The following is a 15,178-nucleotide window of genomic DNA, read 5'->3' on the forward strand; positions in this document are numbered from 1 at the left end:
ATGTTCTGTAAATATCTGTTAGGTCCATTTGATTCATAATGACAGTTAGTTTCATTATTTGTCTGTTTAGTTTCTGTCTTGATGACCTGTCCATTAGTGAAAGTCCATTTTGAAGTCTCCCACTCTTAATGTGTGGGGCTCAAAGTGTTGTTTAAGCTTTAGTAGTGTTTCTTTTATGAATGTGGATGCAAAATATGTCCTGCCCACAAGATGCTCAGGGTTAAAGATGGAACAGAAACTGAAGAAAAGTTCAATCAATGGCTGGCCCAACTTGAGACCCATCCCATGGGAGAGCCAAACCCTGACTGACACTATTATTGATATTCTGCGATGCTTAGAGACAGGAACCTAGCATAACTGTCTCCTTAGTGGATTCATTCAACAGCAAATAGAAACAGATATAGAGACCCACAGTCAGACATCAGGTAGAACTTAGGGAGTCTAGTGTAAGAGTGTGGGACAGACTCCAGCAAGCCAAAGGGGTCAAGGACACCACAAGAAGACCTACAACATCAACTAACCTGGGCCCATGGGGGTTCACAAAGACTTAACCACAGAACATGCTAGGGCTGGACCTAGACCTTCACATCATTCATAGCAGATGAACAGCTTGGTCTTTAAGTGAGTCCCCTAACAAGAGGAGTTGGGACTGACTCTTGCACCTGCTGCTGCCGTCGGATCCTCTGGACTGCCTGGTTGAGCCTCAGTGGTAGAGGAGGTGCTTAGTTTTGATGGTACTAGATATCCCAAGATGGAGTGGTATCCACAGGAAGCTTCCCCTTTTCTGAGGATAATGGGAGGGGGATGTTGGGGGAGAGATTTGTAATGGTGGGACTGGGAAGAAAGGGCAGGGCTGCAATTAGGATGTAATTTAAATAAAAAATAAATCATGAGAGAAAAAAATAAAAACAAAAATAAATAGAACAAAAAATAAAAAAGAAAGAAAGGAAGGAAGGAAGGAAGGGAGGAAGAAAAGAAAAGAAAAGAAAGAAAGAAAGAAAGAAAGAAAGAAAGAAAGAAAGAAAGAAAAAGAAAGATAGGAAGAAAGAAGGAAAGAAAGAAAGCAGACTGAGAAAGCCAGGAGAGCCAAAAAGGTAAATAGTATTCTTTCTTTCAGGTTCTTACCTTGAATTACTGCTTTGGTTTCTTTCAGTGATGGGCTCTAAGCCATAATCCAAATAAACCATTTCTGTCCTAAATTGCTTTTGTTCACAATGATTTTTTTTTTTTACAGAAATGGAAAACTAACTAAGACAGAAATTGGTACAAAAAGTGGGATATTGCTGTGAAAGATAGCCGTGTTGTTTTGGGGAGGATTGTGGAAGGAGTTAGAATCTTGCCCTGTGAAAAAACTTGATGGGCTGTTTTGTGGGCTTTTGAAAGATTTAACAAGTTCTAAGAGCACTGTTGAGTTTACATTTTGCTTTGATTTGATTGTAACTGTGCCCTGGTTCTTTTTTCTTAGACTAAGAATATACACACAAATATTAGTATATATGTACACACAAATATTAGTTATAAGTGTAATTTGTATAAATATATCTAATATTTAACAGGAGCACACAGTTGAAAGTCATTGGACTTTTAGAGAGACTTTGAAGTTTTTGAGCTACTCAATATTTTTAAAAGAGTAAACCGTTAAGGTGTTTGATTTTTATTTCAGGACTGGGACTTTTTGTGCTTATTATGTGTTATATCGTGATAGTAATATTAACATAATATTTTGATTACACAAAAAGAAATGTTATGTTTTAATAGTAACATATTGGATAGGTCACGTTCACAGAGGTCTATTGTTCTTGTTAGTCTTTTGTAAACTTGGTACTAGCTAGAGATATCTGGGAAGAGAAAGCTTAGTGAGAAGATGCTTCTATTTGATTGGCCTGTAGATAAGTCTGCAGGACATTTTCTTAATTAATGATTAATTTGGAGGTTTTAGCCTGCAGTGGTCAGTACCACATCTGAGCAGATGGTCCTGCATGGCATAAAAACGCAAGCTGAGCAAAATGATAGGTAGAATTCCTACATAGCTTCTGCTTCAGTTCTGCCCCATGTTCATGTCTTGAGTTCCTGGCCTGGCCTCCCTCAGTGATGATGTATGAGCTGTAAACCAAATAAATCATTTCCTCCTTGAGTTGATTTTGATCATGGGATTTTATCACTGCAATAGAAATCTAAGACAGTGTATATTGTGGTAGCTTGGGTGAGAAATGGGGCCATAAGCCTATAGGGAGGTATGGCCTATTAGAAGGTATGGCCTTGTTGGAGTAGGTGTGGCTTTGTTGGAGGAACTCTGTCTACATTCACTCCCTGATGCCTGATGATCATGGGTGCTTCTGTCATGATGTAGAACTCCCAGTTCCTTCTCTAGCACCATGTCTGCCTAGATGCTGCCATGCTTCCCACCATGGTGATTATAGACTAAACCTCTGAAACTGTAAGCCAGTCACAATGAAATGTTTGCCTTTATAAGAATTGCCATGGTCTTGGTGTCTCTTCACAACAATAAAACCCTAATATATATATATAATATATATATATATATATATATATATATTATATATATATATGTGTGTGTGTGTGTGTATGTGTGTGTGTGTGTGTGTGTGTGATGACTGTGTGTATAAAGATAACTTGATGAATTAATTCTTAGCAGTGTTATTTTTGTCATGACAGCAATTTTAAACAACATTCTAATGGAATGCTTCATTCTCAAAACTCACATAAAGACTGTTTCCTATACATATTACATCCAAATATAAATCATATAAAATATGTTTAAAGTGTATGTTTTAGCAGTGCTATCACAGGATTCAAGGTTCTCCTTATGTGTGTTTAAAATTCAATGCCCCAGTGGGTCCTCAAGCATTTATCTTTTTTTTGTTTGTTTGTTTTAAATCTCTGGTGTTAGGGTGAACAGTACCATCAGACTCCCAGGAGAGGAAACATGAGAAGCAGCAAGTATCCAACTCATATGAGGACAACATCCCTTGATACTGATTGTGTCTGAATTGTGAAGAAACCTCGATATTTATCATGCTGCTTTATGAAAATTCCTGTTAGACTACAGTCAGCTATTTTCAAAGTGTGATCTACATGAGAATGAGCCAAGAATGTGTTAGATACACAAATCCCCAGACTTCACCTCAAGTCTCTGAAAGCCCTGGCCTGGTCTTGGGTGGAGGTGGAAATTTGAGAGGGGGAGGGGCTGACATAAACCATCTTGGTTCAATAAGACTTCCAGGTGATATCAGAGGGTCCACTGATGCCTGGAGCAGCATAGCACTGTACTACTGGAGATACTGTTACAAGGGGAAAGCACCTATTTTCTAAGTAAGGACAATGAAGAGAACACGTGTTTTCAGTCACAGAGCAGAAGAAAACAGAATACTCATGCTAAGTTTTGCTTTTTATACAGTGGGGAAACTACTATTCAGATTGCTGTTCAAGACAAGGGGTTGTAGAAATGGCTAACTTAACAGAGGCACCCAATGTGTCCACTTTACAATAATGGGTTAAGTATTCATTTTTAAATCTTTCAAGAAACCCTCAGTTATATTTGAATTTCAAAGACTTGAGTACTGTAAGAATTTACGTAAATTTCTGGATATAAGACACATGTATAGCTTTGTCTTTCGTTGTACTTTCTTATGCGTGTATTCTGGAATCCAAAGATCAGGCATTCTATAGTGTTGCTTGCATAGTAAACAGCTGAGCTGGGTGTGATGCCTCATGAGTCTGAAGCAGGAGATTGCAGGTCCAAGGCCAGCATGGACTGCTGGAGACACTGTCTCAAACCAAAATAGAATCAAATAATCAGTCCTAAGGAACTAACTAAATTATAATTACCTCCAATTGCCACACTGTTTCTTTAAAATAACTGGATTTCTGTTAGGATGGGAAAAAAAATTTTCCTTAATGATGACAAGATGCTGTTCCTGTCCCTGTCTGCAACCTTCAAGCCAAGTTCACCATCTAACACCTGATTTATATAAAAAATAAATTAAATTCTTGAATATGAAGTGAACGTATTTTGCTGGAACAAGATGGTGCCAATGAGAACTGAAGTTTTCTTCCCTTAGCTATTCTATAATTGACTTTGGTGTAGAGAACAACATTTCAAGTGATTTAATTACGTCCTACTGGGTAAAGCTGAGCTAGTGGAAAGACATCAAAGGAAGTCCTGAGAGACTAATGAAACTAAAATTAATTGAAATAATCTCTACCAGTACATGGCTTGGTGTCTATACTGTAATAGTAACCTTAATGTTTGATATATATGTGTCTGTGTGTGTGTATTTCACGTTCAAATGTATTTCTTGAGATTGTCCAGCCAGTATCCCATTAAAATAATAAACTTAAGCTATGGCCCATAGGAATGTTCTGAGGATGATAGCTAGTCAAATGGTCAATAAACAAAGGAAAGGGATTGCTTGTGGAGAAAATTCAGACATCAGAAACAAACCATCTATTTTATAATTTCATTGAGAAAGTTGCAATTTTGGAGTTCATTGAAGTTTTCTGGCATACCGTGGAGGGGGTGCTGCATTGTTGAACCCACACAGAAAACGTCACTTATGCAGCACACTGCCTGAACCCTTTTTACCTCGTTTGTCAAAGGAAAAGAAAACATTCTGAAGGTCATCCTTTTTCTCCCAGTGTGATTATTTTTCATTTCAATAAAATCAGTTAATTTGGAAGAGAGTGCAAGTCTGTGAGAATGGGTTGGTTGCAAGCTCATCAGGTAATCAGACAGGAGATCAACACAGCTGCGGGGCCCACACCAGCTGGGAAGGATCTCTGAGCAGTCTTGTCAGGCACAGGAAAAGAAATCATGGCTGTCACGTGGGCTGATACCAGCAAGATTTATTAATTTATTCCTCTAAGAGATCTCTAAAATCAGTGCCAGACACTCAAAGATGATAAATCAGTTGAATATTAATGTGAACAGGAGTTTTGCTGTTCTTAAATCTCTTCCTCTGATGCAAAATGTGATTTTCTTTTAAAATGGAGCACAATAAAATTTACTCTTATTCCTATGAAACAACATATATGCCAGAGTGTCTGTTACAATTTTGTGTATAATATATTTATTTGCATACAGAAATATGTATTTCTATTGTACATTTTATTTTATTTATATAATATATATGAAGCATACAGCATATCATGGGAAGGTATATTAAATATACACAGAGTTCATGCTACAGCGTGCACCCTTTTAAGAGAAGCCTATTGGAGAGGCATTGTATATACATGCTGAGAATACATGTCTCACAAGTTTACCCAGCCGTGGGTGCCTTTCTAATCTATGTGCAACACCAGTGCTATGGTTGTTGATAAAGATATTATCAAATTGAAAAGGGGAGCAACTGTTGATGAACTAAATACAAGAAAATAAAAGTTGGTTGCATTGGTAAATAACTGTTGGTATCATTTTGAAATCTAATCTTCTCTCAAGCCATCATCTCTTCAGGATCAAACAGCACTGAGTAGGGCAAAAAAGCAGGAGGATGTGGGATTCAAGATTCCATATATCAAGCCAGATGGTTTATCTTATCCTTTGTAGCTTACTATATTGGTGATCTTGTCACAATACTTGGGATATGTCATTAAGGTAATCATGACTTGGTCAAGAGGCAATCATTTCTTTGCTCTAGAAGTGAGCTGACTCCTCTATTCATATTCTTAATCTTCTCTTTTTATAATACCACTCTGGGATATTTACATTATTGCTATGAGAAGAAAAAAATAATAAAGGTTTGACAGCTTCTGACAGTTCTAGTGAAAGCAAAGGAGATGAGTCATACTGTTTCTTTAAAGGGTTAGTCATTAGTCTGAAAGGAAAAGAAATGATGTTTCCAGTAGAAACTGATCAGACTAGAAGCAGCAATGTTCATGGACAAAGCCCCAGACTCTCGGTGTTATAACCAGGCATTAAGTTGCCACAGTGCTCTAGGTGTGTGAAAGCTGCTGGTTTCAACATGTAAGTGTGGTCTGTGCTCTTCAAATCCTAATTAGTGCGAGAATTTATGATAGCTGATGAGTGAGCTTTGCTCACAAGAAAGCAAATTGCATTAATCTTTTTTGTTTGTTTGCTTAAATGATGGAGGGTTAAGAAGAGAAGCTTCAGAAATCCCTTAATATAAACTCATCTTCCTCAGTCCTAGTATCCTTGCCATTTTGAGCCAAATCATTTTGGGGGTGGGGGATAGTTTGTGTATTCAAAGCTCCTTCTTACTTGATACAAAGGCCTATTCCCAGTTGTGACAATCAAAATGGCCCTACATATTACTAAGTGTCCATAGGGTAAAAATTGCCTCTGCCTGAGAGTCATAAAAAAAAAAAAAAGCAAAGTGAGCAACAGTAAAGAAAGATCTTTGAAGACATTTTCCCTCCAAACATGCCAATATCCTTCCTTTTCTTTCTGATTCTTTTGAGAAAAATTTTGTGTTATGTTAGACTGCTTTTTCATTTTCCTCTTGAACTTGACAGTTTCTCTTCCAATGAAGTTGTGGCAGCTGTGGCAAATTACTAGGCACAGAACAAATCAAGGAAAGAATACAATAGAGACACAGAACAACACAAAGATTGGCTCATGGTAGATTGGTCTTAAAGCAAACAGAGATAGACAGTGGATCCTGGACTCCAAAGTGTTGGCCCCAATGGAAGCCATGTTTGCATCACAGTGGTATACAACAGAGATTGATAACATTTCTTACAGGAAACCAAGAAATCCACTGGAGATAACTATTTTCTGTTCAATTAGTTGAAGAAACAACATAAAAATAAATGTTATCTTAAAATTCAAACTTTACATTTTAGTAATTCTGAACTAAGGGAACTACACCAATTAATTATAGACTAAATCAATCTGTTTGAACCAATTCTATATTTTACATATAGGGGATTTTGAGGTTAAAACCAACTGAAATTACTCAAACAGTAAGTTCTGTTCATAAAGGGTAAATACATATACTGTTAGCAACTTGTTTCTTATTAGCTGACAATGTTGCTGTTGCTACTCTCTTATCCCTTATCACCCACTTGCTGAGATGTTACTGATATGCAAAGTCAGACAAAATAACTCTGGTAACTCTTAGGACTTCACACTGATGAACCTGCCTTGTTAATACTCGTGGAACGGCAGAGAAGGAATCAAAACACATCAGTGAGAATCTGAACTTTACGAAAGAATTTATAACTTCAATTTCTCTTCATCAGGCCCACACTTAGAAAATCTGATTGGAATACCATAACATTTAATGGAAGAAATTATATGAAGACAAAAACAACTAGTTAGTGTAGATTTGGTATAATTCTGCATTTTTTTTAGAGTGTCAAGTATGGATTTCCTACACAGATGTTACGTGTTTAGTATTACCCTTTAATACTCATTTCTGTGACAGCTATTTGTGGATTGATTAGACTGTGGGAAATAGCATGGCGAGAACCACATGTACTCTTCCATCAGAGTCTGTGGGCATACCTTGGCTCTGTTTGGTTTTCCACTATATTTAAGCCACAAAGATTAATATAACTCTCCCAATGAGTCAATTCTGAAGCAATATTATCTTACAGAGACTTGAAGACAACTGGAAGAACACGGAACAGGTAGTATTAGTAAATATTTTGTATGACCCATTTCCCCACCCCATGTCTTAGTATGATTATAGAAAACTTCATTTGAGTATTGTTTGAGTACTGTATGCTAACAGACATTGAATATAAGGTCTTTTCCTCTTGGGGTTGACACAGTAAACTAATTGAGACTCCAAATGAGCACACCAACATCATCTTCCTGCTGACAAAGTCAAGAGTTTGTGTTGTACACATTCACATTGTGCACACGGGTCAGGCAGGTTCATGTTCAAACAGATTGCCCTTCCGACCTTCTGTCTTCTCATCTCAGACTTTATCTGGCCTCAGTGAACTTTCTCCAACTAGACAGACCATTTTCTAATGTGATTAAAAAGTAAGTTTAAATGACTTTGGTTTCCCAAGCGTATTTCTGTCTTAGGCAGACTACATTGTTAAAATGGGCTAGTTGAGAAGAAAATCAGATGGGTAAAAATTTTCCACAGGAAGGAACTCAAGTGAATGGAATCCTTACAGGTTTGTACACCATCAAAGAATGCAGTGACACAGTGGGGAGCAGCAGTGTCCATTTTCATGGGTGACTCTGGCCAGATTTAGAAGTCCTGCAGATACTATCCATATACAATATAAAACCAGGAACTACAAAAATAGTAGAAAAAAATAGTATGGCCTAGTTGGGCTTTTGTTGTTTTGCTTTCTTGCTTTCTGTGATGGGAAAGGGGAAGAGAGAAGAAATAAGCAGTGATTCTGTTAAAAATCCTTCATGTCAGAGGACAGCATCACCGAGAATATGCTCAGTGCTGTGCAGACCATCTCCACATCCTGTTTGATCTTCTTTCTTCTTATCTCTCATTGTATAGTGCCTGCTTCTTTATGTTAGGTCTCTGTGTTAGCATGTGATGTGCCATTTCTTTCTCATCACCTCACGGTGGGAGTGGGGGGGGGGGATAGAGACAACAGAAAGAAACAACAAACTAACAAGTTTATTCTTCTTGTGCAGAGACATGAAATTGTAGATTCTGAAGCCCTTCTTCAAGAAAGCAGGAGACAGTAGAGATTGTTTCTTAGGTCTGCAACTTCAGCGTGTCTCTTTAACTGACAGGGTTTATAAGGTGAAGGCTATTTATTTATTTTTCAAACTGGAGCATGGGCACAACGAGAGTGTCTCTAAAACTCCTTAATTGCACGTTGTAGTAAGATTGTAAAGTGCAAGGGCAGATCACTATGAACACAGCTGTCTTGTCCCTGTCCATCCCCAAGACACACTCGACTGCATTTCTTCTTTTGTAAAGGTCTTTTACCTTGTAGCGCCTATGTTCTTGTAATGACACATAAGGAGGTGTTTAAAAGTCTTTTTGAAGGTGGCATTACAAAGTGCATAGCAGGCAGGATTGATGGTGCTATTGATGTAACAGAGCCAGTAGCCGATTGTCCACACTGTATTGGGGATGCAGGGTGTACAGAAGGTATTGATGAGCACCATGACATTGTATGGCGCCCACGTGATGATGAAAGCCAACAGGATAGCCAAGATTGTCTTGGTCACTTTCTTTTCCCGGGATGGAGGAGGCTTCTTTTTGGCAGGCTGCTTGGTCATCTTTACAATTTTGCGGGCTACGATGTTCTGCTTTTCATCCCCATTCTGACCTGATGACCCAACTAGTTCTACAGTGGTACTCGTTGGAGTGCATGCGTCGCCCTTTTGGGTCTTGGTGACAATTTTGATGCATGTTTGCTTAGAGTTGTCATCTTTGGAGTGGCCCAAGGAAGTGGAAACTGTGTTTTCATCCTGGGTTATCTCATCATCTCTCATATTGGAGGCCACAGCACTAACTGACGTGGAATCATTAGAGCTTTCTTTCTCCTCCCCCTGAACACAATTTTCAGTCACGCCGTCCCGCAGAGCCTTGCCATTCTGGATCTTGTTGTGCTCCAGGCCACCATCACCACCGGGCATGTTGTTGTTGTTTGGCTTTACAATTCTTCCTTGCACCAGACTCGGAGACACCGGGTCTTGGTTGGCTATGGGTTCCTTCTTTTCCTTCTTTATTCTACTCTTGCTCGCCCGGGATATGTGCCAATAGAGCACAGTCATGATGATGACAGGCAGATAGAAAGCTGCAATGGCAGTGCCAAAGGTGACAGCAGCATTGGAAAAGAACTGGATGTAGCAGTCTCCATCCTTCACAGTCCTCACCCCGACGATAAACTGCCAGAAGAGAATGGCTGGGGCCCAGAGGATGAACGAAAGGACCCACGCAGCTGCAATCATCATGCCTGCCATTTTTGTGGTCCTCTTAACTGGGTAGGTCAGAGGTTTTGTGACACAGAAGTATCTATCAAAGCTGATGATGAGGAGATTCATAACGGAGGCATTGCTGACAACATAGTCCAAAGCTAGCCAAAGGTCACATACTACAGGTCCCAAAGGCCAGTAGCCAATCACAGTGTAGAGGGTGTACAAGTTCATGGAGAAAACACCTATGATGAGGTCAGCACAGGCCAGGCTGAACAAGAAGTAATTGTTGACAGTCTGAAGGTGGCGGTTGACTTTAATGGAAACCATGACCAGAATGTTCCCAATGATAGTCACCAGACTGAGGGATCCAGCCACAAGGACAATAAATACCACTTCAAATGTCTTGTAAGGACTGGTAATAGCCAAGCCATTGTTCGAGGAGTTAGTTGAGTTATTCATTTTGTGTTCAGTAGTCAAGTGGCCAAAGAAACATTTAAACCTGCAGGGAAATAGAATGAAGTTAATGAATGTAATATAAATATTGTTTCAAAATACATTGGATTTCTTCCTTTTGAGAAACTTCCCAGTCCTGAATATATACTGTATCCTTTCTGACCACCCAAGAGACAAAAACTATAGATGGAAGATTGAAATGGTTCTTAATGGCTGGTGATGAATTCATGATTCAATAACAAAATTAGTATCTCCATGTACAGACACAAGTGTCTGTCTATCTGTCTGCTTGTTTATATCACCAGAACTTTATGAGTTGAAATGACTAAACCAAATATATAGTTAAAACTTTTCAAAACAACCATAAACTTCTGGATTTGAAAAATTAATAAACCAGGGAGAAATGAAATATTAAAACAGAATACAAAATTGAATGTGTGACTTTTATAGTCAATAACACCTTTATGGCAACTTGGGCCTTTTCCTTATTAAAATTAATGAAGGTAATGATAAAAAAGACAATATGCTAACCAGTGCACCCAACCAAAGTAAATTTGTTTTCCTCAATTTTATTTTACAATTGTAGTCCATATTAACTTGGCAGTAGAATTTATAAAATTTTATACCTTATAAAAGAACCATCTTTACTATTGATATGACTGATATGATTGTATGAAAACAATATCCCCAATTTTTTTTTTGTTTCATGCCACTATTAAATCTATTGTTTTACTCTTCTTTGACAAACCTTTTATTTTGCTGAAGAGGAAGCTATGGCCCAGAAAGTTCCAGAAAGTGATCTAGAATCACTTTTAAGTTAGTAGACAGGCTATTATTTTCTTTACAAATGGTATGAATTATTTTTTTAATAAAAATCATAAAAGAATATGCAGCCTTAGGTCTCTCAGATGCACATTTTTCCAGTAAGTATTACGGGCAATAGAAAGTCTTTGCAATATATTACATCATCTCCCTTGCAGAAAGAAGAAAGCTGAGATAATAAGAGTTTAAGAAACTTATTGCTAGGTCAGTGAGTAAATAATTTATAACTAAAATCAGCACTTTCCCACATGCCTTTTGTTTTGTTTTAAGATAATCTCCCTCTACCTCTTTTTTCCTTTGAAGGGTTGCACTTAATGAGAGACTCTTGAGGAGCAAATACGTACAGGTTGCCTGTCAAGACAGATAGTTTACTGAATGTGGGATTCTTATCCACATTGAACACTGAAAACTCTATGGGATATGAACTATAGTGACTATTGCAACTTAGACATTTTCATAGATACCCTACTAGTCTGTGACAGTACTGGTGTGATAACGGGAAACATGCCAATTAGAAGCAAGTACAAGTATTTGAAGCAGGGACATCCTCTCTTCCAACAGGATGAGCCCATGATGTGATGGTTGTTCCTCTTATATGAGAAATAGTAGCTGGCTTCCACCAGTCTCTCACCCCTTCTTTTCTCCAAATTTCTGGGGTCATTAAAGCAATAAGATTAGATCACAAGTGAAGAAGATGCTCACAATGGGGATAAACTTCAAAGCACTCACGTTCATGCGGTAAATGTGTTATGTGGTATGGTACACTTTAGCTTATAAAAAGGTCCTAAAAGGTATTTTGGACGCATGAGAACAAAACTTGTCTTCACCTAGTTTCTTTGTATACGTAGCAAAGAGGAACATACATTGTTCTATGTTTTCTTCATAAAGTTTGAATACTTAATAAAGTCTGTACAAGATTGGAAGGGTGGAGTTAGGGGGAGGCACTGACTTGAACTGGGTTGTAAGGCTTGGGGCCAACAACTATGAATCAGACAGACTAATAACTAACACAGACATACACAGAGACAGACAGACAACACACACACACACACACACACACACACACACACACAATTTGAACACTCAAGCCCCTAAATTTTCCAGTCAATAGCTCACAAGGAAGAAATACAAATGGCTAGTAACTATCTGGGAAGAAAATATTGAACATCCTTAGCCATCAGAGAAATGCAAATTAAAACTGGTTTGCGAGTCTATCCCACTTTATCCTTTAGCTATGTAGTTCTGGGTTTGCTGCTAAAATTCAATAAAACGTATTTTCCTTTTTTCTCAAACTCTTTTTTTTTCTTTTAGAGTCATAGCAAGGATTAAAGCAATATTATGTCCCTGAATGATAGTCTATAAAGGCTAAGGATGAAACATGTGCTATTAATATTTAAATTCACAAAGCAGATGTAAATTGTTCACCTCTCTTAACCTTTCATAATAGTTAACAGCAAAGAAAGTGCCAATGTGTATCTGAGCTATGTATGAGGGGGAAGATGTGGAATAAATAAAGTAGTAAAAGTAATAAATTCTCATTATCAATGATAACAAATTGTCAACAAGAGTGTTATCAAGAAAATCATCACAAGGACCGTCAGCATGTTGTGAGCATAATTACTCTTCAGAGCAAGTCCTGGGGTGACTGCTGTTTTATTACACACATTGATCAAAGGATCAAAGAGTAAAATTACTTGAGATTCAAATCAGTGGCTCTCTATGCAGACTCCGATACAAATGAATAATTTTCCTTTATTTTAAAAATACCACCATTAGCTGAAACCATGTGCAAACAACAATGACCTGTAAGAACAAGCCTGGTATCTAGATATCAAGTTGGGTCCTTGATGAATACAAAAGTATGTACATTACATATGGACAAGGGCTGTATCTTTGAGGAGAGATGTCAATATTAAAGCTTGTAACCAGTAAGTGGAGTCCAACACAGAAAAAAAATGTGAAATTTATAGTTCTAAACATTTTTTTAAATCAATAATTACAAAATGTGTGTGAGAGGAGCATAGAGGGAGACAGAGGAACATCAAGGCTAGAGTGTCTTCTTAGCATGTGAAAGACTCAGGTTTCCATCACAATGACGTGTGCACCTCCCCCCCCCCAGAGGCACATGCACACATTCAGATGTATACAAAGGCACGTGCACATACATACATGCACATAAACAGGAACATGCACATGCAAATGCACATTCATATGAACACACACATGCACACCCAGTGTACCAGCAGCATTCGCTCAGTGGCACTGCAGTTCTAAACATTGACACCAAGGTTTTGAATTGTTATGGAGAAAATTAAAATTCTGATATGTAATAGACAGGAATGTCTAATTAGATAATACAGATGGGCTAACTAGATAATAACCCCAGGATGGGGTCAGGACACTAGAAGTATATATAGAAGCACATAAAACTATGTCCAGGGTGGATTGTGCTACATGAATTGATCAACACATGAGCAGTCTAAGCATTGCAAGTTTTTACATGCTATTTCATAGGATTCTTATGACCCTAAAAAGTATTAGTCTCGATTTTCCATTTGTAAACTTGACAATGGTCAGTGGCTTTGAGAGGTCACACTGTACTGTATTCAAATCTACCTGACATCTGTTATTTCATTATTTCTATGATGTCACCTTGGCGTGGAAACTTCACACTAGCAAGCGTTTTAGAAGATTAAAAAGAAAGTCAGGGAAACTTAATCTGTGGGCTGTTGATGGAGGGAGGGTTAATTTTCTGAACCCCTGATGAATTATTCACTCCCAAGTGTTCAGCCCTAAACACATATACATACAAGCAACACTAAAGGAATTCAGGAGAGAGATCAACAATAATAATTACAGAAGAAGGGGTCATGGATTTGAGAACAGGGTAGGAGAGTACAGTTTAGTATATATGAGGTATAAATACCATAGTATGTTCTGAGATGCTTAAAAGTTTGTCTTAACAGTATTGTAGTATACATAAGACTTTCAATGCAAAATTCCATGGTAGAAAATATGAAAAAAATCTATGAGGTTGACTTACAGAGCAATAGAGAAAGTATTAGAATGTCATGGAGACAAGGTTGCACCCACCAAGGGATTAGCAGGTGATAATATGGAAAAGTTAGTTTTCTGTCTTAGGAATGAGATGTAAATTTTTTTTACCTGTTATCATTGATTAAAATACAAATGAAACTTATTCATTTTCGATGCTTTATATTATTTTTCAACAAATATGCTGTATGTTAATCTAATAAGCAATATTAAAATACAATTTTTACTTCATGACATGAACTATAGTAGATAATCCAGAATTTGCTTTAGGACTTTGCAATACTCATTGAAACCCACTAATTAATGAATAGTATTGGTACTGATGTTAAGTTCACCTTCTGTCACCAACACTGTTAGAGACCAAATAAGGCAAAGGAGCACTGAGGAGTTATTTATTCCAAGAACTGTTAGGGAGCAAGATCCTCGTTCTGTGAAAAACATTCTGTTTTACAGTTTGATTTCATGCAATCATGCGTGATATGGTTTGTTTCTCTCTTGGTCACACAGACGTGGAACATATTTCCGCCTTTCCCCCTTCAGTCTGATTTGCCTTTGAGCCAAGACATTGTGAGTCAGAGTGGGTACCCGTCCTTCCATCCTTCCTCACCAGCTCCTGCATCTCACTGCAGCTGCAGTTGTGGTGGCAATGGCCACCCACCGGGAGTAGTGAAAGCCCTGCTTCTTTTTGTTCCAAAATATCTTCTGAAGCCCTGGAATGAGCAGACTCTGAAATGGTGTCACAGTCTGTGTGGGTGGAAGTGAAGAACTAATGGAAACCCAGAGAAAATAGGCCATGTTCTCTTCCACGGGGGATTTCTAATCTAGGGGAGACAGAGGATGCCGATGAGAGTCACCTGCTACCTATGATGCTGGACAGATGTGGGGCCGAGTGCCAAGGCTAAGGCTTTAGGAAGAAGGTTGACCAACATGGAACAAAATAAACATAGAAGTCTCCCTGGGACTGCTTCCCTAAATGCCCTCTGCTCATCCCTTTCCCACCATTTCCTTCCT

General features: G+C 38.1%; 1 protein-coding gene across 2 annotated transcripts in view; it reads right to left on the reverse strand.

Annotated features, from left to right (window-relative positions):
* Window positions 1–4,539: 4,539 nt before the first annotated feature.
* Window positions 4,540–15,178, reverse strand: part of Chrm2 (cholinergic receptor muscarinic 2) — a 132,666-nt gene continuing 122,027 nt past the window's right edge. Inside the window, exon 2 of one of the 2 annotated variants that reach the window (XM_076913544.1) lies at window positions 4,540–10,337. In XM_076913544.1, the coding sequence (XP_076769659.1) occupies window positions 8,897–10,297 (1,401 nt within the window). In that variant the 5' untranslated portion in view covers window positions 10,298–10,337 and the 3' untranslated portion in view covers window positions 4,540–8,896. The remainder of the gene's footprint in view (window positions 10,338–15,178) is intronic. The other variant, XM_034518740.2, reaches the window with a different exon arrangement.

This window comes from Arvicanthis niloticus, chromosome 15 (assembly GCF_011762505.2).
Source record: "Arvicanthis niloticus isolate mArvNil1 chromosome 15, mArvNil1.pat.X, whole genome shotgun sequence".
Taxonomy (NCBI): Eukaryota; Metazoa; Chordata; class Mammalia; order Rodentia; family Muridae; genus Arvicanthis; species Arvicanthis niloticus.